The 27,313-nt window shown below is 31.4% G+C and overlaps 1 protein-coding gene and 1 long non-coding RNA gene across 2 annotated transcripts in view; one reads left to right on the plus strand and one right to left on the minus strand.

The window, feature by feature from the left end:
- Positions 1-6,134: 6,134 nt before the first annotated feature.
- LOC136980510 (uncharacterized) overlaps positions 6,135-27,313 on the minus strand; it is a 31,907-nt gene continuing 10,728 nt past the window's right edge. Inside the window, exon 2 of the long non-coding RNA XR_010881567.1 lies at positions 6,135-6,410. This is a non-coding gene — a long non-coding RNA (uncharacterized lncRNA). The remainder of the gene's footprint in view (positions 6,411-27,313) is intronic.
- LOC136980506 (CDC42 small effector protein 2-like) lies at positions 6,202-25,521 on the plus strand. The gene is made up of 4 exons (XM_067276646.1): positions 6,202-6,337; positions 6,610-6,702; positions 16,906-17,001; positions 23,686-25,521. The coding sequence occupies exons 1-3, from the start codon at positions 6,281-6,283 to the stop codon at positions 16,999-17,001; spliced, it is 246 nt and encodes an 81-aa protein (XP_067132747.1). The 5' UTR covers positions 6,202-6,280; the 3' UTR covers positions 23,686-25,521.

Here is a 27,313-nt window from a genome sequence, read left to right on the forward strand (position 1 = left end):
AGAGTCCATAGGGCAAAAAGAGTTTAAACAACTAGGCCTAGTTGTAAATTTACCTACTACTTTTATTGCTGGTAAACAGTAAATTTTAAAAACATTATCAGTTTACTGGTAAATTACTAGTAATTTTTAAATTTTGAATCCAAATGCAAAAATAGTGCAATAGTGATTGTTTACTTTCTTTAGTGTCCTATGACAACAGTCTTTACACCAGTCAAAACAATCTTTAGTGCTCTATGACCAATTGAATTTTTTTTGTTTTCTTTTTCTGTTTTGAAAAGCATAAGTTTTGTTGCCTGATAAATACAGCATTCTGTAATTTTTTAGTTCTTGTTATAAAAAGTGGCCTGTGTGAGCACATGCATTCAAATAAATGTTCCATTTTGTGAACTAAAATCGTTATTGGCCATTCTGTCATAAAAGTATTAAATACTGTCATTGGATGTTTTCTTGGCATAGAAAACGATATATTATTAGTATTATTATTATTTTGCATAATATTTTTATTTTGAAATAGTTTTTTAACTAACACATTCATTAAAATGATTATTTCCCACTTCAGTTTGTTTTTCAATTTGCTTTTTTCGATATTTCATACTTGCGATTGTTTGTCCCATATTAGATGTGCTAAGAAACAATCGCGTTTTTTAATATAACAAAATACATATGAGAATTTTTTTTCCTGATATCTACATGCCTTAGGACAGCGTTTCTCAACCTGGGGGTCGCGAAACAATAATGAAATCATTTTATGAGAATAAATCATTTATTATAAACTTATAAACATTTTACTTACAATAAGTACACATGTAAAGAAAAGAAATTAATGTGATGGTTGCATTTGTTTTTCATTTAAAATTTTCTCCATACATGGATCTACGTTAGAAACACACAAAAGCAAATTGTTTTCGAGTGATAAAAGAGGATTCCTGTATTTAGTTTTTAGCACTGTATTTAAAAAATTTACATTTATAATTACAGTCAAAATTCAATTAGTAATAGTAAGGCTTACTGTTGTTATTCCTTTGGGTGGGGGTCGCGAAATATTAATTTTATTTATATTTACTATTTGGGAGGGTCGCGGAGCTAAGAAGGTTGAGAATCACTGCCTTAGGGCATTCTTTATTAAATGTGTGATTAATTTTTATATCGTTTGTTCCAATTCCATTAAAAAATAAAAATGTGTCACCAGCTAGTAACATAAGTTACTTGGAGATGCTTTACTTGTACAAAGAAATATCAAAACAGTAATTTGTTACATAGTATAAATGACGCTAAGTTATGACTTTTTAATGGTATAAAGTTCTTTCGTTAATTTTTTAGCATCACTAGATGATGATCATTTACTTACGATAGCTCGACAAGAAAATTTTTGTGATGTAACATACTTTACTGTGGGTTTTTGTCTTCAAGCCTCTTTGGTCCTTTTATATTTTAATCATAAAACATGTCTACGCTAGGATAGCTTTTAACCTTACGTGTTAGATATTATTTTCAATTTTTGTAATGTAATGTAATGTTAACCTATTTTAAAATTGAAACTGCGTTAGGTAATGTATGTTATGGATATGTACAGTACAGTACACCTCATGTTGAAAATGATTGGTAACGTGTAGTATTTTGAATGTATGCAAGGCTGTTTGAAATCGCCTTGCAGGAATGAATAGCATGTGTATCAAGCAGAGTTTTTTTCTTAAATAAAATCCCTGAAAATAAAGTCATTTTTGAAAATTCGTTTAGTTCTTTGAAAACCTTCCAAATGCATTGTTTAACGTCAGTCTAGTATGTGCACTCAAGTTTTTAGTTAATATGATTTCTTTTACTTTGCGTTTTATTATGATATACACATATACTTTATATAGACAAATCCAAAATATTAAGAAACAATGCCATTATTCATTTCGTATTCTGCTTGAAAACCAAGTCTGCATTGTACAGTACATCTAGAAAACCCTCAATTAAAAACGTTTTTATATTAAGTTCACACTAGCCATGTTTCTCGTTTTAGCTACTCGGACGTACAGTATAAAGTATAATTATTATATAGTTTATAAAATTGAAATTTACATGATAACGTCGTACACGTTACAGCCTACTCTTTATCCTTATTTAGCGTAGGAGTTTAGTTTGTTTGTTAAAGTTATGCTTAAAACAACTTTATGCTATTGAACTACAATTCGTTTCTATTGAAATTAATCTGAATTTTTAATTAGAAGTGATTTACTGATTTTATTTTCCCATGCTATTTGGGAACATTAACGTAGAATGACTATTACGCTCTAAGTATTATGGATTAAGAAATGAATTTCCAAACTGTTCAGCCTAATGCTGTAATGTGATACTTTAAACATTGTGAAGTAATACAATAATTTAAAAGATAAATGACGTACTGGTAAACTATTTTGTTCCGTTTAATTAAAAAACGTTTTATTGTTTCTGTATGTAAAAAATATAGAAAGACCCATACGTCTAAGTGTATATAAATAACTATTTGACTTCAAAAAGTTTGCATGCATGTTTATTTTTTATCGATTTTACCGGTGAAAATGTCAATTTACCGATATGTCTATCGATGTGTTTTTACCTGATTTAGATCGTTAAACCGTTTACCGGTAATGAAATCTACTTTTAACATGTACAGTACTTTAGTACAATTAGTGTAATTATTAAAAGTACGAATAGAGCATTAACTTTACACTAATAAAGAAATAGAAATGCCATAAAAAAATTACGAAGTTGGGGTGCCATTATTAGAAAAACGCCGAAAAACACTGTATTAAGGTTTAATTAATTACAGTAGAGCATCGTTTATCTGAAAGCCGGCCAACCGAAACGTCGGTTAACCGAAAGCTTTTCAGCCGGACTGTGTCGTGCTGAATCGAACGTTTTTGATACTAGATTAACTTCTAAAGTATATTTTTTTTGTTTTTATATTTTTCAATATATTTAATTTGTTTGTACAAAATAAAGAAAGAATTTTTAACGATACAATAGCCTCGATTATTATTATAAAAATTTTCGTTAGGCTTAAAATCGACGAAAATTCAACACGAAGCGACACGCAACGGAGAAAAATTTCAACATGGGATAGGCTAATATATTTTTTCGTCCGTAATCGGTTATCCGAACAATCACAGTCCCAATTGATTCGGATAAACGATGCTCTATTGTAATTATATTTACTTTGATTGTTTGTTTGTTGATTTTAGAAGGATGGTGTAGCTGTCTCGTCGGACATTGTACTACAATGTGCATATTCGACACGACACCATCTTTCTAGAAGTCTACAAAGAAAGAGTTGAAGTACTGTACAGGGTGGTTATATTAATAATTAAAGTTGCTCTACTCAGACCTGTCTAGAGCCAGTCCTCATTGACGTATTTTGATGGAACTTGGTGTATATGTTGTATGAACCATGGGGAAAAGAAAAATGCAAAAAATATTTAGTTCGAATTTTTACCACCAGGTGAAAAATGGCGCAGGAAGAACAAGAAACACAAAATGGAAACATGCAGATTTTTATTCACAACATTTGTTCAACATGCCATCCATTTGCATCAATTACATGTTCAAAACGCCTTACAATGCTTCATTTTCCTCATGGTCCATACAACATATATACCAAGTTTCATCAAAATACGTCCACGAGGACAGGTTCGGGACAGGTCTGAGTAGGGCAACTTTAGTTATAACCACCCTGTAGTTAATTTTCAACGTGGGCGGCGCCTGTTCTCTCTGCTGGTGCATGTGTATAGGGGTGCTAAAAAAGTCATTCAACGTTTATATGGTAGATAACACACACCATACCGAATAAAAAATAACCTTAGCAAACAGGTTGTAAACTCAACCGTATCGATGTTAACAATTTTGTATGTTGGTATTAATAATATGATTGACTTACTGTCTTCCATGTATGTCATACAGCGTGAGAAGAGGTTAATTAATGAAACATTTTCAAAAAACATATGCAAATAGATAATTTATTTTTCAGAATAGTTTATAAGTAAGCGTATCTTAAATAATGAAGCCGCAATATCTTAATATCGCAACACTCGTTTCACGTTACAGTATTTTTTAAATAGGCTACGAAAGTAGTAACGAATTAGCATTTATAGTTGATTATAAAGCGAATCGGTAGCGTTTGTTTTTCTAGCAATTTCTTAATACAAAAAAAATGAATTAAACGAGAAAATAATAATTATAATAATATTGCAAGCAGACTAGTTGCTATTTGATCTGCTTGTTTTCGACATTATTAGAATAGGCTAAATATTAAAAATGACAATTCTCCATAATTAGTCTCGTGCTATACTCGATTTAAATCTTCGACATGTGTGTACTTACGTTCATCGATTTCACCACAATATCATTCTGAGAAGAAAGTAAAAACAAAAAACATACTTTACGATTAGAAAGTGACCTTGGATGAGTATTTCGAAAATGAAATAACAACCAATAACAATTATTAACGTTAGAAGAGAGAAAGAGACGACCCTTCGTCACCCTTCCATTAAAGCGATAAGAAAGGAGGAAGATGTCTTCCGGGAATCTGATCGGAGAAGAGAGGGTCCGCCTCCGATCCTATTCCTAGCAGAAACACTTTCGCTTTCACTATTTCCGGCAGTCTTTCTCCATCCGATAGGCGATTCTTGCACGCGGTTAGGTACGGAGAATTATAAATAAATGGGGGAGATGAACCAGCCGTCGAGCAGTGGAGTACGGCTATAAAAAAGTTGGCCAAAGGTCGAATTTTCGAAACGCCATCTAGTCACGATTCACTGTATGGAACTCTAAGGGATTTGTTCATCACCAGTATATATAATTGGCAATCGATATTACGTATTTCTCCAAAACTATCAAAATGAGAATAATTGCCTTAGATCTCGGATATAATTTCGATTGAGGTTTGTTTCCATCATAAAATTGCGTGCCCGAGTAGTTAATAAATAGTAATTATTTGACACGGACTCGATTCCTGTATGTAAGTAGATGACGATTTTTAAATACAGTAGCTTTGAAACTTATTTCAAAATATTTAAATTAGAATTTTCATTTTAGAAGCTATATCTTTTATTATTATTAACTTTTTGTGGTTATTTTTGTTACATTTCCAAGCTAGTTCCAGCTGAAGTGTGTATCAAATTCAAATCCTAGTCTGATGAAGTTTTAATTTCAACAATTACATCTAGTGAAAAGACGTGGTTTCAATTTTTATACTATTATTATTTATAGAATATATTAGAAAGGTTGAGGCCGAAGTTTTCAACGCGAAAACGTGTACGTCGGACGTTCAGCGCAGCTTTCCTGTAAGCCTAGAAGTTTGACAATGGCGTTTGGAAAGTCGGTGGAATCACGCTCGACATTCCAAACACCATTGTCAAACTTCTAGGCTTACAGGAAAGCGGCGCTGAACGTCCGACGTACACGTTTTCTACCCAGTCTACTAGTCTGACTACCGGTTTATTTAATCCCTAAACTCTTTTCTAATTTTTGTATCCGGTACTTCCTTTACTGTCCAAAAACAAACGTTTTCGGCCTCACTCGTTCGAAACAAAAGAACGAACGAGAACTGCCAAGCTAGTTCTCGTTCGTTCTTTTGTTCGATTAACCTGAAGCAGACCTCGAGTGAGGCCGAAAACGTTTGTTTTTGGACAGTAAAGGAAGTACCGGATACAAAGGTTAGAGAAGAGTTTAGGTACACGTTTTCGCGTTGAAAACTTCCGCCTCAACCTCGCTATTGTGTGGCAGTGTTTCCACACCTCGAGGACTTATTTTTTAGTTTTCATTTTTATATCATTTATTTCGCGATTTATATTTTAATATAAATTCCATAAATATAAAGAAAATTCTCATATTAAAGTATTACCACATTACGGCACAAATTTTTGTGTTCATCTTTTTATGTGCATCTGTAATAAAGCCATTTCCTTTAATTAAGCTGTAATAGAATCATTAGATGTGTTCCTATGTACAGAAATATAGGTAACTCGTAATGCAGTAATGCTTTAGTACGAGAATTTTGTCTATATGAAATTTAATCGTTTCGAAAATTTGACTTTTGGCCGACTTACTCATAATCTCAATTGAATGTGCGTCGTCTTCCTTCTATGACGTTATCGAAATAAAGGAAACAAATATTAGAACGGTAACGGAATTAATGATTTATGTAGGAAACGATTGACGGGGAAGTTTTTCTCATTTCAGGCGGTGATCGAAAAAGCGTGGCAACCGGACTAATCTGGCCGAAGGTCGGAGTCCCCGGAGAGGCCGCGAGGTCGGAAGAATGAGCGAGATCTGGATCCAGTGTTTCACCTGTTGCGTCACCGAACAGCCTCCTCCCGTAAGATTGATTCTCTCTTTCCTATCCATCGTCGCGACGATCTTTAAAACAACTTTTTCCGTTTCATTCTTTTCTAAAAAGGGGAGGGAAAAATTAATTTTCGAAAATTTCACAAAAGAAGTTCGGTTAAATAAACGTGAATTAGTCAGCTCGGGTCGATTATACTAATACTGTACGTTAGAACGGCATTACTTCTTTTATTTTTCTCGAAAGGAATAAAACGTATTTTCCAATTAATCACGTTTATTTAAGATACGTTTATTATATTGTAGAAGAGGCGGCATCGAATAGACCGTTCAATGATAGGAAGTCCCACAAATTTTCGACACACGGGTCACGTGGGTTCAGGAGATATGAATATTCACGTAAGTAAAGTATCGTTTTTTAAGTATTTTCTCTACTTTTTAACTATCGTTTAATTTTTAACCATAATTAGTAAAACGGAAGTAGGTAATTTTTAAAAAATATTTTCGCAAAATTTATATTCGTTTTAATTGTAGTTTTTTTCGCATGTAAGATATAAAAGAAAGTATTTTCAGGTTTCCACTTTGCAAAAATATCTGTGTTATTCGGTTACGTAATATCGTAAATAAGAATGTTTGTTTATTTACGGTGCATGTACCAAAACATTCGTCGTGCTTTCAGGTTAAACAACTTATAAAGATGCCAATTCGGAAAGAAGAGAGTATAATAAACCCTTCCAAAAAGTTAATGGTGACGACAAGGAGACAAAACATTTATTGCGCTGCAATTTGAAAAAAATTGTAGATTTATAAATTTCCACTGTCAGTCCTTCCTTAGTCTCGAGAATGGAGTTAGATGAAATCCGAGACCAGATATGGAAACCTTAGGGCTGGAAGCCCCGATTAATTATATACGAACGTCCGATGTCATGTTAATTCGATTCAAAACTACCCCTTCAGGGGGAAGTTCTGAAAGCAGTTAATGGGGCGTGCACGGTTTACATCTCGTCACTGGTGGCGCTAGTGTCAGCTTGATGTATACTTAACTTTCGGTAGCGCGTAAAATAGTGGAAAGTAAGCGGAAGTTTTGATCTGGATTTAAAGAATGTAGCAGTTGCTGAAGTAAGAAAGAAATTAAAAGAATTAAAGGTCAAGACATGTCCATTGTCAGTAGGGGTCTAATGGGTTTGGTGACCACCTTCTTATCGCCGTATAGGGTTATAATACGTCATTTCGTTGAGTCCGATTGATGTTTATGCTATTTAACGACCAGAAAAAAAAAAAAAAAAGATATTTTTAAAGTTTGAATTTTGTTTTTATTGTATAAAACGTTGATTAATAACACGATGAATGGTGATCCTGGCATAGGTTAGAAGGTTTCCAATACATACGTATAATATAATAATAAATTGTTTACAGTATTATGTAATTTGTAAGATAATGTATAAATGCGATATTTTCAAGCTATTTGATAAAAATTAAATTTCTAAAAATTGCAACTGCTTCCTTGAGAGGACCATTGAGATGTTTGTAAGGTTCTTTTGTACTGAAATAATGAAACTTTAAAATTGTAATGTAAATTGGGCTGTACTATAGATTACCGCCTATGGAATTTCGGGACTTTGAGTATATATTTGAACTCGGGACCGAGACGAGTTCAACGGTACCCTACTTTTGGACCGGAGACAAAGTTATCATATTTACAATTTCTTGCCTTTCACAGTGCATTCTACACCATTTCAGATTTTTCCACTGCTTAGCAGTGGTGGTCATCTTCCAGAGGGATAGGTTAGGTTTGTTAGACAAGCTGCGATAGTGGCGCATAGTACTAGCCAACCACGAATGATAGCGAGCGTGTCGGCAGCTGAGGGGCCATAGGCCCCGAGGTTGATGAGCGTGAGGGTGTGCGAAGAGGACTTAACTCTAACTGCAGATGATCAGTGTGCTCATGGATCAACATTTGCCTCTGTTGAAGGTATATATGGCCGACTTGCCGGACTGCCTGTTAAACACGCGATAGGCTTAGCAGAGAGAGCAATGCGACTCCCAATCATCACGTGTTTGCCAGAAAAAAAGTATGATAACATTCTTATTTTTAAAGTCTTAGTCTTTTTAAAGTCTTTACAAGTCTTAGTGATCTCACTTTGTATCTTCTCTACATAGGTCATGTTCTTTTGACTGGATTTATGATTTTCCAGGATTGAAGCCAGCCATTTCTATTTCAATAACTTGATTAATGACTTGAAACTGTGTTGTACTTGATTCTTGTTGACTACACAGTCAACAAGAATCAAGTGCAACACGGTTTCAAGTTATTAATTAATTTCTTATTTTTGTCTCTGGTCCAAAACTAGGGTATTGTTGAACTCATCTCAGTCCCCTGAGTTCAGAAATATACTCAAAGTTCCGAAATTCCATAGGTGGTAATCTATAGTATCCCCATAAATTGTATTTTGTTTACTTTTTAAGACTATTGACATGTATTGTGATGACTCATCTAGTCCTGAGCTTCTCAAAGGCGAGATATTTCTATGGAAGAACTGGATAGCAAAAACACAGAGAGGAGTTCTAAATATATTGATTTTATATTGTATATTGATATTGACAAAGTTGTAAATACAGTATATTTGTGACATTGCATCTGTGGAGAAGGCAATTAGATATGTCATAGGCAAGCAATCAAAGGTTTTCTTGAGGACATAAAAACTTTATTTTGTAATATATATAATGTATTGTTATTTATCTTACTAGTCTCTTTTTGGTAATTATCTCATGACACCTGTGGCAAGGCAACAAAAACAAAGGCAGAACGTTTAGAAAGGTACACAAGCTTAAAGTATTACAATGATGCTTTTACAGTTTTGGCTTTTGTTTCTGATATTGCTCTTGTCCTATATGTAGGCAACATGTAGCATAATTAATAAATAATACTGTATGTAATTATAAAAAGAGCATTATTAAGAAATGCAATAAAAATTTTTTATAAAAAATGCATTATACTAAGGTTGAGGTATTGATAGGCTACAAAGAGTAGTTAATAACAAGAAAAAATATACTGTTGGTAGTCAGTATGTTCAACTAGAATATTGACAAGAACTTTTGCAGTTTTAGACATAGGCTATGTATTTACTGTGTGTGTAGTCAAACCTAACTTGTGAAAAAGCACTACCAAGTAAGTGTACATCGTACAGTTTTTATTAAATAAAAGTCATTCTACTTATACTTCATAAAACATAAATTAGAAAGCGTCCTATAAGCTTGTGCATACTAGTAACTTCATAATCATTTTTATCAAAATCTCTGATACTGATCTGAGTGTATTCATTGATTTCCTTTCGAGTTTTTATCTTTGCTTCTCATTCTTGTTTTCTTATTGGGTCATTTGGAAATTTGTGAATTTCAAACTTGGTAATTTTTTATTATCAGCATTACACTGAGGTTCACAACAATTAAACTGGAATAATATCTAAATAAGTAAAAAGTAATTTTAAGCAACTTAAACACAGTAGGACAGACAGACGAAACAGGAAGCTACGTATTAATAAGCCTGATACTAGTGCCATATGTTGGCTTTGAAAAGTGCACGCCTTACAGATCAGTGATTCTCAAAGTGGGGGTCGCAACCCCCAAGGAGGTCGTGAAAAATATTTGGGGGGTCGCTGAAAAGTTGATGCCAGATCAATTTTTTTCAAATATTTTATAAATTTACTATGGATTCATGTTTAGAAATAATAGAAATAAAAAATATATAAAATAATTTTTACTTAAATAAATTGAACATATAAATAATAAAAATAATATAAATATTTAAATACGAGTCTAACCCCCTCCCTCCGGGATGTTTTTCGACACATACTTATTCTTCGGGGGTCTTTTGAAATTTTTAAGTGCAGAGGGGGGTCACGGTCCAAAAAGTTTGAGAAACACTGTTACAGATGACCAGCACAACTCTATTGTTAAAGGAAAAGTATGATGTATGGGGGCAAGCCACTACTTATTTAAGGTAGAGAGCATATATAATTAAATAAATGAAAAATATGATTAAAAATTGCAGCCTGGCATTGTGACAATGTTGCAATAATTATTTATTAAAATAACCAATATGTTTGAAATGAGACAAGGATAATAATTGTAAAATATTTATTCTTAAGTGAAAGTTAATTTAGATAATATACTATATTTTCTCAATTAAATCCAGGATTCAAATAAACTCCAGGTTGAAAAGTTGGGAAACACATTGATGTACTGCACTATATAGGTTAATGTAGTTTAGAGAGATAGGTAATGATTTTAATTAAAATTCTATCCCATCAAATTGTTTAAGAGTCAGACAGCACTATGTATTCTCCAAGATTGACGGGAAAATTTTTGCAAGTAAAATTATAAATATTGTCAAATATTGAGCATAGATAAGACATGATTGAGTCCATAAGTTGAAATATTATCAGCTGAAGGATAATAGGAAAGCTCGAATTGGAGATGGTGATACTACAAGATGGTAGTCAAGATTTTGATTCTGATAATGACATTGAAACAGACACGAATGAGAACATAATAACCGAATTGAAAGATACTTAATTGGGTTAACTATGAAAACAGTGGTTTAGTTTATTTCAAATGTAGCCGTAACCTATAAATATAGTCAAAAATGGTTTTGATAGTTTGGAAAATAGATGAGTAATTAAGGAATTTTTTCAATTTTTATCCACTCATCTTCAAGGTTTTGAGTTTAAAAAAAACCCTGTATGTTTAAAATAACCAAATAAAAAATTAAAATTGAGGAAATAAGTTATATACTGTATATTATTTCAAATAAGAAAAACGCATACAACTCAAAATCAAACAGAGTTCTTTTGTTTGATTTTTAAGTTTAAACCTGAAGGACTATATATCTATCTTGAAAATGTTAGTTAGGCTAATGAATATAGTTTATACTGGATTTAAAAGGTTATATTATTTGTGATGTAATTTTCATTAGTTAATGATGCATTATGAAAATAAATTGTTAATTTTTTAGTGAAAAGTGATAAAAAGTCCCAGATAATTGTTGAAAAGGTAAATGAAATGAATTAATTAAAATAATTAATTAATAACATAATAATAATATTGAATATTAATAAAATAAAATAAAATAAAAATAATTGAAATACCATCATCATATAAGTGCCTCTGATGACAAGTATATGTGGATTATTGGGAAAAATAAAAAGTTGCAGTAAACTTATGATGAATGAAAATTATTTTAGCAATTTGAAAGCTTGATTCTGGCAATTAATCTATAATCTATTGATGTTAATTTATTACTAATGTACTTACATCAAGTGTACTGTACATAATAGTAATGTTGGAAAAGAATGAAAATGAAAATAACTGAGTTATTAACTGCGCAATCCATTATAGAAATAATTCACGATCTTCCTTTGTTTTCTTATCATTTTTTCTGTTTCTCTTTATCATTGTTATGGTTTTCGGTTCAGTTTCAGTTTTTACTGTTTTCCAAAATTGACGATTATTATTATTATTATTATTATTATTATTATTGGTTGAACTTGACGTAATGATTACTTGAATCGCAAAACTTATGCTCCTAAATAACAAAAAAAGGGAAAAACTCAAATTTTGAAGATTATCAGAATGTTCAACTATGGAACCATGTTTTATCATTGTCTGGTGGTCTTAAATGACTTCTAGAATGTTATTATTTTCATCATATCCAGATCTTATTCTGTAAAGATTAAGGGAAAATATTGTGTTCTGAAATAAACTTTATATTAAACTTTTTGATTTTTCCAGTCTGATGATAGCCTTTTGTGACAATTGTTTTGATAGATGCCAGACATCTCTGCATTCCTGATCAATGTTAAAGTATGAAGATGACAATATGAATAAATATGTAAAATTTTTATAACAAATGCATTCTACTTAATTGATGAATGTTTTTTTACTACTGATATTTTGAAAGTCATATAACAGTTTTATTTTCATGGCTAAATTTATTCCGATTTTATAAGGCTTATAAATAATACAGAATCATTTACTAAATTATTAAAATTGTAGTTATTAATTTAGTTAAGAGATGGTGTCTAATGTCTACCTCTAGTAGAAAATTACTTAGTATTAATAATTAAACAAGTAAAATGGCAAAGCCATTTTTGGGACAAGACTATGTCTTGGAGAGTGCAAGCAATGCATGTACAAATCTCACACTCGCGTCTGTTTGTAGACAGTCTGAGCATTTTATATTTTCTTTTGACGCAGTTCTTTGTCCCCTGACTATCTACAAGTCTGGTTTATTTTGTGTGTGCATGATTTGGGCAACTCCTGACATGTACTCCATACCTCTAAGGTGTGCAGTCGTTGACGGTGGTGCAATTTTAGAGACAAGACATAGTCTCGTCAATTAGCAGAGTTATAGCCTGATTATTTAAGGCGATCATTTGGTTATGTTTCTACATACATATCGGGCTTTGCAATATTTGATATACTTATAGAATTTTAAAATATGAAATTTGGGGAAATCAGTCATCTCAAACTGATGCATACAATTGTGCCCCAAGAACTTAAATCAATGAACAATAATCTAGAATAATCCTATTAATTACATTTTTCAATTTTCTCCCTGTCTTTTAGTTTGTTGCAATTAGATTCTGATCTTGGTTTTATTTTTTCATCATTTTTCTGTTGACTGTTGTTAGTTCAATTTATGTTATAGATGCAATAATAAATAGTCATAAATAACTTGGAACCTAAAGAAAGGCAGTGAAAAAGTTATTTAATCAAATTAGTCAAAACACAATTGGTATCCAAAAAAAACATCTGAGATGAAAAAAATATTGTGCCAAGTAAAAGTTATGGAACCTGAAATGAAAGTCAAATTTATTCTTAGGAGTTTCTCTTTGGAAAAGATAAGCTAGGTGCTTTGAAGTGTTACCATAAGCTTTTATTATTGTCTCTACACTGTGTTCTTGCTTTAGTAACATAGTGAAGCTTTTGAGAACCAGTTTCAAAGGCATTTTTTGTTTTTCTCTCACACTGAAAGCTGGCCAAATAAGTAAGTGGTAGAGTTCCAGACTATTGCTGTGAAGGATCCAGGATTGAATCTCAGTTGAGACTGCTGCAACAAATTTTTCACATAGAATCCTTCACTGTGTTGTTCTTCATCCTACACCCATACTGCACCAGTGGCTAAGCGGATTTAATCCCTTAACAGTGAAGGTTGGTTCAGGTTTGCGCTTGGGTTGACTGCTGCATTGTGAAGTTTGTTGGGTTTTCTTCATGTCGATAACATCTGAATAGAAGCAAGTTTCCCTTAAAAGACCTCCTGAAAGGTACATTTCCCAATTGCAGATTGCTTCATGTTGTGTGCCACTAAAACTAATTAGTCAATACACTCACACACTGAAAAAATCATTTGCTTTTTGAGTGGCTTCACATTTTATCAATTCTAAAATTCATAGTTGGAGTTGCTGTTCAGTTGAAAGAGTATTACTGACTCCACAATATTGCTCCTTACTTCCCAGACATGTCCCTAGCTGACTTTTCGCTCTTTCTGAAACTCAAGATGCCACTCAAAGGAAAGTGATTTTAGGATGCAGAAGGGATCAAGATTAATGTGATGAAGTGCTTGATGGAGATTCCAATAAATGCTTTGAAAATGCTTCCAATAGAAAGCATTGCTGTAAGTGTGTGAACTCAGAAGGGGCATATTTTGACCGTTACAATTTACAGACTCCTAAATTTGCATAAATTGATTTCCTACAATGTGGAACGTATCCCTCGCATTACACGAGAGTCTACTGTACTGTGAAGTATATAAGTGGTAAACTGAGTGAACATTTTGGAGTGAACATATGTCAGATTTAGATGGAAAGGTTGTAAAGGGAGATAAAATTAACTGTCTTCTTTGCAACAAACATTTGTTGATTATAGATTAAAGATTGCTTTATTGGTAATCAGGTAAAAAATGCATTGATAAATGTACTGGTAATTTGATATTTTTTATTGGTAAATTCAGTAAAAATAGACACAATAATTTTTTGAAGCCAAATAATTATTTATTTACACTTTACAGTTTTTTACAATTTTAAAGGTATCATGTTTCAGCACTATGCTGGATAGTTTGGTAATTTGTTTCTTATTCTGTAACATCTAGAATGCAATAGTGATTTCAGTTGATTAATGTTTTAGTCGACAAAAATGAAATTCATTTATTTGAATGTGAGTATTTGCTCTGGCCACTTTTTAATCATGTCAGCTAAAAATTATGTATGCTCTTATTTCAGGTGACAAAATTTTTGCTTTTCAAAATGGAAGAAAGGGAATTCAATTGTTTATACAGCACTAAACATTATTTGGGTGTCGACACATTGATACAATTAAACAATCACTGTTGCACTAATTTTTGCATTTGGAGTTAATATTTAAAATTTACCAATAACCAGTAACATTTTTAAAATTTACTGTTTTATTGCTAATAAAAAAATTTGGTAAATTTACAACTCTAATATGAATCTAATATATCACTGACTCACTACTTTCAGCACAAGTATCCATTGCAATATATAATGCATATTTTAAAATGAACACAACAGTCATGCTAAACAGCATAGTTCAATAACAGGATATTTCTCAAGTCAGAATGATCTGTAATTTCAATTTGTTTACTTTTTGGCCTGTAAGTAATAAAGTTTGAGGATTATTAGTTTTTTTAAACCGTGTCTTCTATTTCTTGTTTTGTTTGATGTCACAACTTGGTGAATTTAAAGACACTTGGCAAAATTCATCGATATTTATTTCATAAACTTTAAAGTTTGTGAAATATTGTGAAAAATTGGTTTAACAACCAAGCCTTTCTTAGGGAACATTCTATTTTTTTCTAACAGATTTCATATAAGTTCAAGTATTTCTTATCCCTTGTAATATTTTTATATTTTCTATTTAATTCTTTCCCATACAGTTTCTGTCACCATGGTCAATAGTAATATGGTGATCATGCAATATCTGAAATATCTTTTACAGGCACAATTAATTTTTATATTTCTATGATAGATACAGCATCACATCTATGTAAATGCTGATATTCTTCTGGTTATTTTGATTTTTTGACTCTCAGTTTTTGTAACATTGTCAAATATGCTGATTTTGTAAAAATTTGACTGTTTTGACCTTTGGCTGCTATTAACTCATGTAATCAGTTGTTGAAACAATTATTCATATCACTTAATGATTGCTCCACAATCTTAAAAGAAGAAAACACTATTTTAAGATGTGAAAGTAAAACTAAAATGTTGCACAAGATAACTACTGGTATGAATTTAAAATTTGATACTAAATGCAATACTCATGCACAAGTCAGATGCAAGATGCAAGTGCTGATTAGCTACCATATATCAGATGATCACTCCTCAAGATATTATCATCATTTTGCCTGTCCAGATGATAGCGGTATTCATAGTGATCGATCACTCTGATAAATTATGATTAAAAAAACCTGAAATTTATTACAGTGCCCAGTTTTGTTTGTCTAGGCATTACTGTACGGGTGTTTGTACAGGCAGTATTCATAATGCCCAGTCATTATGAATAATTAGGTTTAGGCAACATAAGGGGTGTTTTGATAATCTAATTATTTGCTGAGTACATTCTGTTAAATATTATGAATAATGCCCATATTAATCACTTAATCCATGACATATATATAAAAGCTTATCAAAAGAAAGTAAGAGAAACAAAAGTATATCTTCTTTAATAACAGCAGAAGAAAATGTATTTATTTAATTTTAAAATTCTTGAAAATGCATATACGGTTCTGCATACACACTGTTCTTTTTGGCACAAATTCAAATTACTTTATCATAAATTCAATTTCACACAGAAACAGATAAGGAAAATAAGGATTCTAAAGCTTCAAGAAAATTTCAAAACTACCAATTCTAAATTTGTGACACTCCTGTCAGAAGAATAGCCAATTTTTCACTTCATCTGTCTGTTTTAAAATCTTATGATTTTACCATGTCTTTCTAAAGACAAAAATAATAAAAATAAGTAAATTGAACTATGGTTTTACATTAATTACAAGAATTTATAAGAACTTGATGTTTGGAACCCATTTGGGATCTGAACATCAAATATGTAAATTAACTCTAAAACTAAACCCAACATTGAATGATGATGTAAGGATAATATATTGCAAGTTGGAATATGTTGCATTGTCAATGCCTTCAGTCTTGTCAGATATTGATTATGAAGCTAATATGTTAGTGTTATTAAAAATTGAAGTGACATTAATAAAATTATGTTTAAGAGCAAAAATTCACTGCAATGTTTGTAGATTTATGAGAATGCATCTCCAACTTCACATCTATTCCTGTGAGAAGTCCAGTTTTGAATTATGCAGTCTTCAGATTACATCTTCCACATAAAATAAGACAATATTGTATTTGTTACTTTTTCCTATCTATCTGTTAGTTGTTTCATTTCATCCATAAGTCAACAATTTTTATTAAATACATATGTAATATCATCAAATTCTTTATTTACAAATTATTATTGTTGTTTACATTTATTATTGACAATATTATTGAAATATTTTATTATAAATTTCAGTTAGATACATTACAAAATCAAATGGCTTCTAAAGGAGGTTATGAATATGCTCTACCAGTTAGTGTTCAAATTCCAGTTGTGGATGTAAAAAATTAGGTAAGTTTTGATATGCTTCTGTATTTATTTTTAGTGTAGTTTTTAAAAATTATTTTAAAAATAAAAAACAGGTTTATTTTAATATCAAGGTTTGCTTGTTGGCACAAATTTGTAATTGTGTAATTAATTTGATATCCAAGTTATCAATCTAAAAAATGAAATACAGTAGAGAACCGAAAATCGGAATCAATTGGGGACTGGAGTTGTTCAGATTAGTGATTTGTTCTGATTACTGATTATGTACGAATAAATATATTAACCTGTCCGACGTTCAAATTTTTCTCTGTTGCGTGTCGCTTCGTGTTGAATTTTTCTCTGTTGCGTGTCGCTTCGTGTTGAATTTTCGTTGATTTTAAGTCTAACGAAAATTTTTATACTAATAATCGAGGCTATTGTATCGTTAAAAATTATTTCTGCATTTTGTACAAACAAAATAAATATATTGAAGAATATAAAAACATGAAAATTATACTTTAGAAGTAAATTTAGTATCAAAAACGTTCGATTCAGCACGACACAGTCTGACTGAAAATCGTTCCGATTAACGAGTCTCTACTGTATTTATTTAACTAAGAGTTTATAAAAATTCAAATTTTCATTCTTTCTGTATCTCTCTTCTTTTGAGGGGATATGCTAAGCAGTATTAAGAATATTTTGTTTTTCGTTAATTCAATCTGTCTTTGTAAACAAACACACTTATCATATAATGTGAGTATATAAGATGCATCCCATTTTCCAAATGCATTTTTCAAAAAAAACTTAATGCATTTCTAATCTATATTATTGAAAAATAAAGTACTGGTAGTTTTCATATAGTGTTGGTGGTGATAAAATGTATTTAGTTACAAAAACAAAGAATATTCAAATACAAACAACAGCAACAATATAACAACTATACATTTCCTAAATGAAAGTGTTATATATATATATTTGTCAATGTATAAGATGCATCCCATTTCAACAGTAGTTTTTTTGGGGGGGAAGTGCATCATATACTCTAGCAAGTATGGCATATTTCTATCTTCTCCAAAAAATTGTATATGAATTAATTCGCATATGAACCAGTACTCTAACGTTTCTGTTGCTAATAGACAATTATGTTGTTGAACTGATCTCTTTACTTATATGGTTATGAACTCTATCTGTTTTAGAGTAATTAGTTTATATAATTTTCTGGCCCAACTTCTTACTTATTAAAATGTAATGTAACTACAAAATACCATAATTGTTATATTTAATATCAAAAAATCACTGATGTGTACATTGACAATAAAGCCTAGTTCTCATCTATGGAAAAATAGATGAAAACTATAACAGAAACAGAAAAACTATTTCCAAGCACAAAAATGATAGAAAAAAGCATAGTTATCACTTGCATAAAATGTGATGGGAATTAGAAAATGAAAAAATTGTGTGTGTTCATTTTGTTTTCTGAAAATATAGAATATTTCTTTTGTAATAAATAGAAATTTGAAAAAAATTAAATACCTTCTAAAACCGATAACCGGTGCGAACTATTTTTCGAAATGGCGAACGTTTTCACTGCCCCTCCTGGGCTCTTCCTCAGGCCAATTCCTTTTCCAGAAAAAGGAAATTTAAATATTTGGAACGGCACGCGGTTGCCCAACGTACTCGATCGTTTAAATTACGGAACACGTTCCATTTATTTATGCTGTTCGATTATCAAATCCAGAATTGGCCTGAGGAAGAGCCCAGGAGGGGCAGTGAAAACGTTCGCCATTTCGAAAAATAGTTCGCACCGGTTATCGGTTTTAGAAGGTATTTAATTTTTTTGTTTATACAACCCGGTGTGGGAGAAGTGTTAGAAATTTGAATAACAACTACTATTGATGCTTTGGAATGACATCATAATTTTAAGATACACAGTAGTATGGATTGACAGCAAATTGTTTGCTAGTCGTGATAACATTACATTCTCTTTATGCACTTTTTTCAAAAGTCTTGCTAAATATCTTAAAGCTTTCTAATACAGCAATTTGTGTTTTGTATGTGATTTTGTAGTCTGCCATGTTGATCTATGATGTCACAACCATTTTGTTTTCTGTTTGTTTTTGTATACCAGTAAAATTAATTTTCTGCACTATGGAACAAAATTATTTTGTTTCTGTAGCAAATGGAATAAGAGTTTTACAATTTTGAGTAAGCAAGTCCTCACATCATGTTGTTTCATTTAATGTGATTTTGTTGAGGAAAGATAAAAGCACATTTGTAATCATTGCAATTATTGACATTGAATTTTCTTGATAAACTGTAAAATTGATTCTGTGAGGTGGGAGATAAATGCTGGAAGTTGCAAACATGATCCAATAAGAATAATAACTTAATTAACTTAGATCTTGTTTATATCATTTAATCTATGGTAAAATTCCTGTCATCATATGTTGTTTTGCTTAATGTTGAGTTTCTAGGAATCAATGATATTAAGTGAGGACTTTTTGTATTTTTATTTCTACTCATTATTTTGCTGCATTACTTCACTAGATTAATTAAAGCTTATCTCCCTGGCTTTTAAGTGAGATAAGCTGGGTGGTGTACATGTTGAAAAGTTCTTGAAAAGAATACATATACATAACCAATATAAATAAGATAATGATTTAATACAAAGATAAGGATTTGTAGATAGATAAGAAAAGATAATACTGTGGAATGATATCAATGATAAATTTGAGTCTGTAGTTGTGATGTCTTTGCACATCATGCTAAATAATAATCAAACTAAATAGTTACATTTAATATTAGCTTACTAGAAGTTGTATAAGAGAAAATATTATAAACTACAATCAGTTTAATAATAAAACAGTGTTAAAATACACAAAATAATACACTTTCACTATTAATTTTAATTTTAATTCTAATTTTATGTTTATATGAAAGATAAGATATGAAAGATGCTTATAATATTATATTGTAGAAGGCAAAAATTCAAATTCTTGGTTTTATAAAGAAGCATCCAACCAAAAGAAATTACAACTAGTCAGCCATAGAAATTTGTAACTTTATTCATTTTTCTTGACTTACGGTATGTTTTGACCACACAGAGTTCTGTAGTCCTCCTCAGACTATACTAAAAAAAGTTTTTTGAATAAGTTAAAAAAATTACATTTTTAACAGCATCGAGTTACTTACTAAATCAATGTTGTTGAACACCGTACTATAAAATATTTATTTCTAGTGTCATTTGACTGTGTTTCAGCCATAATTAAAATTATTTTAAAGTACTATAAAGTTACAAAGGTATATTAAAAATGCATTTCATTACTAACAGAATCAAATAATTATCTTCACCTTTAAGAGCCTTTACAAAGTATAAAAATTATTCAAAATAATGATTAATAAGTAGGTAATTGTTCAATACAGTGATTATAATGGAAAATATCCTATAATTTATTTTCAAAATGCCACTACAGTACAATAAAAATTATTATAACAACAATAGTCAAGACCTCATGATAAAATTTTTTCGCTTCAATCCTCCTTTTTCGTACTTTTGTTTCTTTTGTTCTCTTTTTGCATCAAGTATAGTTAGTAATCCAAAGCATACACACAAACAGTTTTAAGTAACAATTTTTAGACAAAGTATTTTGAATTACACAAACTTTGAAAAACACTATATATTTTCAAAATATTTTTCATTACAATACATTAAAAATTCACTTTGGAAAATTACTTAATATTTGTAGTTTTTATTTGTATACAGGGTGTTTGGAAATTCCTGTTACAAACTTCTAGGACTTGTAGAGGTGAGTGAGTACATAATATTTTGATTAGAAACCCATGTCTAGAAACATACCGTTTCTGTTCTATGACGGTTTTAATTCAGATGTTTAACTCTTCCACTTCTGCTTGAGGAATTTGAATTAGCCATGATGCAGTGCAATTATTAGGTAACTATTTGAAAAGGAAACGTAACAAAACATCCATTTATCAAGTTAAGCACATTTGTTTTTATTAACACTTAAACTTTACGTATTTTCATTATTCCAAAACAAAAAAAGAACCCAGCATACTGTACGTACAGAACAGTACTGATGCATTATAACAGTGGTTTGATGTGGCGACCACCAATGTTCTTACAGACATTGTACCTACGAAGCATGTTCTGGTACACACTCTCCATCTCACCTGGTGTCTCTTCAATTTCTAGTGCAGTGGCCATAACTTGTGCCAGCAGATCTTCCTCTGTCTCTACAGGAGTCTCGTAAATTAAACTTTGCATACAACCCCACAAGAAGTAGTCCATAGGAGTTAAATCCGGTGATCACTGTGGCCATGTGGTTGGACCACCTTGGCCTATCCATCTTTCACCATATCGTCTATTGAGATGTCTCTGAACTGCACGTGAGAAGTGAGGTGGTGCACATCATGCTGAAACCACATTTCCTGATGGACATGCAGTGGCACAACTTACAAGAACGGGTCCAATACATTTTGTAGGAAGATCAAGTATGCAGGACCAGTTAGCTTGAGTGGAAGGAGGTATGGCTCAATCACATGACCATCCAGAATACCTGGAATATATTTCCAGACATGGGTTCCTAATCAAAATATTATATACTTACTCCCCTCTACAAGTCTTAGAAGTTTGTAATGGGAATTTCCAAATACCCTGTATAAACCATAAATTCCTATAAAAGAAAGTTATTTAATAACTTTCTTTTATAGGGATACATGCTTGAATGAGGTTAAATTTAATAAAAAAATCAATATTTATAATTAGAGACTGGACTTTGTAGCAATTGTTACTTTTTTCTGCTCAGAAATATTGCTTTCCAAATAATGTATTTTTACTTGACTTGACGTTAGAGTCCTAAATAAATTCTGTTTTGCTATTTTATTATTACTTTTGATCTTTTAGACACATTTTGTTCAAGTTTTCTATAGGAAACATGAATTTTTGTATTCCAAATGTACTCTTGTAACAAAAAGAATGTTATCAACATATCTGCTAATTTTATTGGAGGATGATCAATAAATAACATTACCTGCACTGCTATTATATTCTGAATTTGGATATTACTTATTCTACTTTAAAAAAATCCAGCATATTATTGTTATTACATGTGATATGCATAATTGACAATATATTTGTCATTAGGATATATTAATTTATACTGATACTAACCTCCTCAAAAGGCCAAGATATTTTTTAAACTGATATCATGAGGTTCTCATTTACTTGCTGTTCAGATTGAACAAGTTAAGTGTAACATCATTTCCAAACCACAGTAGTTTAGAGCCACTCCTGTAATTGTTATGCTGCTTGCCTCCAAATTAATGTTTAGATTGCTATTTGAATGCCATGTTATGTTGCAGAAAAGTAGCCTCCCTGCTTCGTTCTGTCAAATACAATGTAATAAAAATAAAAGTAATAATTACAAGAAATTGATGTTTTATCAATTAGCAAAATTGTATGTTTCTCTTCAGCTTTTAGAATTTCTTCTTATAATAAATATATAGATTTTAAAGTTATTTGTTCTTAAAAGCAGGGATGGCAAACTTGTGGCATGCATGCCCAAAGTGGCACTTAAGGAGAAATCATCTTGCATGTACCATATCATTTTGATTTATTATCTGTCTTTTTCAATCATCCTTTTGGTTTACCACCCAATCATCCTTTTTTATCAATCAGCTTTTTTACATTTTTTTTCTAATTAAAGCATATTCATTTAATTTCTTTAACTATCGTTATTCAAAGTCTAAAGCTTTAGTATGCATAAACATCTTTAAAGCTAAGTATGCTTACCATATGGCATGTGGGCTTAAAAGGTTTGCCATCCGTATGCCATATAGGGGAAGGTGTTGGATCTTGACCTTTTAACAAAATAAATATTTACAAAGATTAAATAAGAATCTTATTTATCTATTAATCTTAATCTTAATGGCCATAATCGTCAGAGGTTCACTCTGCTGCCCGAATCAAAATTCAAAATTCGTTATTTTTCAAAATACAGTAGAGAGTCGTTTATCCGAATCAATTGGGGACTGGGTTTGTTCGGATAACCGATTATGTACGAAAAAATATATTAACCTATCCGATGTTGAAATTTTTCTCCGTTGCGTGTCGCTTCGTGTTGAATTTTCGTCGATTTTAAGCCTAACGAAAATTTTTATAATAATAATCGAGGCCATTGTATCGTTAAAAATTATTTCTTTATTTTGTACAAACAAAATAAATATATTGAAAAATATAAAAACAAAAAAATATACTTTAGAAGTAAATCTAGTATCAAAAAAGTTCGATTCAGCACGACACAGTCCGACTGGAAAACGTTCGGATAAACGACTCTCTACTGTAAATGACTAAAAACGCGTAAAAAATCTAAACGTTGTATTGCTGTGAACTAGATTTATTCTCTTACAAGTTAAGTACAATTATCTGAACTGTTTCATTAACTGAAGTAACTCTTATGGAGATTAATTCCGATGATATACGTTCAAAGTTTAATTCTTTTCATTTTTTAAAAATAACACGGAAAGTCAAATAAATGTATAAAGCATTAAGATTTTTTTTAAATAAGAAAAAACGACGAAAGTGCGCTATAATCGCCTTCGTTTTAATCGGACCAAAAATATAAAAATGATTTAGAATTTCTGATATCACTTGTGAAAAAGTGATATTTTAATTTCTCCAACTATTAATATACTGGGTTTTTTTTTTTACAGATTCGAAATACGAAAAAAAGTGTACAGTCATCGCTCGCTTCTTCTTGCCGGACTCGAAGACAAGAAATGGTTTTCATTCACGCAACACATTCTGAGAGTTTATCCGAGAAATCGGTGTCTATCGCTAAAATATTTACGTCGTTTAATAAGAGAGAGGTCGGGGAACGAAACGCATCCTCCGTTAGAGTCGTAGATTAGATATAAATACGCGCATTTTCACATCCGTAACAAAATTCGTTCACTTCGAGTAATTTATATAGCACGCTTATACTGTAGAGTAAGAAAACTAATAATTACCAATTCTGCCTTCAGTCCTATTATATACATATACATATATATATATATATATATATATAAATTATGGAGAAAGTGTTAGAGGATAGACTAAAATCAAAATATATCTTAATCGAGTCGTTATCGCAAAAAAAGAAAAAAAATCGTGGTCACTGCCAGGCATCTCACTATTTACTGTCTCGTTTTAATAACTAAATCTCTCGATCAACGTTTTCGACGCTTCCTTTTACTGTTTTTTTATCTATGAAAACTAAGGTCTTCCGAGTTTTTTAGAAAATTTACAAAACGGACCAACTTTTATTTTTACTTATCTACGGTAGTCGGTATTTTATTTACTCAGAACATCGGTCTACCTCCATTTAACCGACTCGTACGAGCTAATAATAACTAACCAACGTATTTCTGACGTTCTCAATTTTTAAATATCGGCTAACCGTTTGTTCTGACAGAACAGTACTTAGTCTAATCATGTGGTATGATGTGACATTTTAATATCAAAATTCTCCTTTCCAACCATCGAATTTTCTAACGGTCGTCTTTAAATTTTATAAATTTTGAAATACTTTTAGGAATGATTTAAGAAGTCGGCAAAACTTTGATTTTTTTTTTTTTTTTAGAAACTAGCACGAATTTAAGAGTAATTCCAAACCGTTTTTCGAATATAAGAACGTTTCGCTCCGAGACGTCGAAGACGAACCGCATTCGTTTATATACATACATATATACATACATACATTTATTATTATTTTTCGATCAATTTATGTAAAAATGTTTTATAGCTTTTGTATTTTCGCTTTCTCGATCTTCGCGTTCTATATTTTGTATTTAGTACGAGAAAATTTATAGTTTATCGCGATCGCACTCGCGTTTGAATTCGCTCCGACGAATTTTGCCGAAGTTCGTCACGAAATTGCTCGCGATCGCCGATTCGAGTCGAAATGCGTTCAGTACGTGCGACTTTCGAGTTCGGTCGTCGCTCTAATTTCATTTTTACCTGCTCCATCGACCATAGGTCCCACCGCGCACCCAGGACGATCCCCCACTTCCGTGTAACGCGTGCGTGGTGTATTAGCATTCTCTGGTACGACGAATCGATCATCGATATTACTCTACTATTTTTTACTTGCGCTTTACGCCGAAGAAAGGATCGTGCCTCAGCGCAAAGCGATGGTGTTCGAAGTTATTATTCGGCGATCCGAACGAAAAATCTCGTTTTCTTAGGGCGACCTCCGGACCGAAATCTCGCTCTTTTTTTTTCCCCTTTACGTTTCGAACGAGATTTGTAAAAAGCGACCGTCGTTGCGCTCTCGAAGCGAAACGAGACGGAAGGGATCCGCGTTTCCGAAGGCGAAATATCGTAAAACGTTTACTTCCTGCGGAAACGAGACGTTTCGTCCGGGAAAAACGTTTCTGTGATGAACGAAAATTGTGTATATGATCGAATTCTGTTAGAAAAATTTCCGGTAATTATAATTTATCTATTGCCTGTTACTAAATTATTAAATATAAACATTACCAATAAAAATAAGCAGTTACATTAAAGTCTTTCGTCCAGTGTACTTTATTTCCTTCCCTTTCACCTTCGCTGTTTGCGCTTTTTACAATAACGATGTCGTGGCATTCGATTAACGACAAATTCGAAAGATTAGATCGATCTTCGTGTAATAGAATGGAAAACGATCGATGGAAATTGAATTCGTAAAATTTCCTATTACGCGTATAAGACACATAAAGGTAAATATTTTTTTATCGTATTCGTTATGTATGAGAAGTATTGTTATTTTTCTCTTAACGTTTAAAGATACGGCGCCAAAATGTACGTTATATGTCGAATTCGTCTCGTCACGTCCTTTATACTGTATTATGACACGGTCGAAAGATAATCGACGACCGGTTTCACCAAAACATTTTTGTAACGATTTGAGAATTCTCGGTCTGGTGGGAATCCGTGTTCGTCAACTATTTTCAGGGAGCAAGAAATTCTTAACATTAAAAATAAGAACTATACGAAATTTGTTAAACCCTAAAATATAATTTGTATTATTACGTGTATTTTTAGTAAGTAAATATTAAGAAATCTATTAATACTCGTTAAATGCCAAAACACAACGCTTTTATTTCTGTCATTATGGCTACATAAAAAGTCCGACATCGAGTTGTATAACTTTCCCGGGGAAAATTTAAACTGGTGATGCCATCTGTTATGATATTTTATTTTAAAAACTTATATTTATTAATTATAAAACGGCAAAAAGCTTAATTTTGATGCTAGAGATGAGTTTTATAAACAGGGTTACTACGCATCTGGAAAGTCAGGGAATATGCCGCGGCTGTGTTGATTTTTTGCTGATAACATGCTTGAATAAGTGTAGCCTCTGCAGGCAGCAAGAAGTAAAGTGGTGCAATACAACTTATAAAGAGGGGTGCAGAATATTTTCAGGACCCAAAATTTCTCCGAAGCATACACAAAATTTGCAAAGTAAAAAAAAATAATAATAATAATTGAAATGTTTTCATTTTAATAATTTTGATGGAGTAACAAGACAATTTTCCAGTTTGTTAATATTTTATGAAGTTCGAGAAATTTATTAAGGATAAACTTAATATATATATATATATATAATCGAGACGAGTTGATAATAATAATAATCAGCGCAGATCCCAAACGGTTAGGAGTTGAAATTTGGTACGCAGTTAGGGTACGTCACGAGAACGCACTCTAAGAAGGGATTTTTCGAAATTTTTTTCCACGGGGGAGAGAAACAGGAATAAGGCTTAACACTTCCATCGAAAATGGAAGTGTTACATAACAATGGAATTGTCAACAATAAAAGTGTTACGTAACAATGGAATTGTTAAGAGAAAGCGACGTGCAAGATGCAGATGCAGTTTTTTTTCGTTTTTGCGGGAAATCGAACATATTTTTAGACTAATAATTCTCTAATTAGTCTGGATACAGGGGAACCCAATTCTTGCATTCTGTGAAAACGGGTAAGGTTGACTATAATGTAATAATCTTGATCTTAACTATCATTAATTTTGTCCGAGCAACGCCGGGCCCATCCGCTAGTAAATATATACTTTTGTATATGGATTATAAGAGATTTGTTAATGAAAAATAAATACTTGCTTTTTTCTATATTTCAAAGCCACGTAGATTTATGTTTATGGATTAATAACTACTTTAATTTAATAAAACATTTCATTTTTAGTTTTAATAATTTCGCGATTATAAAAACTATATAACTGTTAATTAAAAAAACAACTAATTAAAAAGTTGGAGAAGCAATAGCGTATGCGCATAGTAAGTCATATGTTTTACTTTGTCAATGCG

This window comes from Centruroides vittatus, unplaced genomic scaffold (genome assembly GCF_030686945.1).
Source record: "Centruroides vittatus isolate TY-2023 unplaced genomic scaffold, ASM3068694v2 contig_7, whole genome shotgun sequence".
Lineage (NCBI taxonomy): Eukaryota > Metazoa > Arthropoda > Arachnida > Scorpiones > Buthidae > Centruroides > Centruroides vittatus.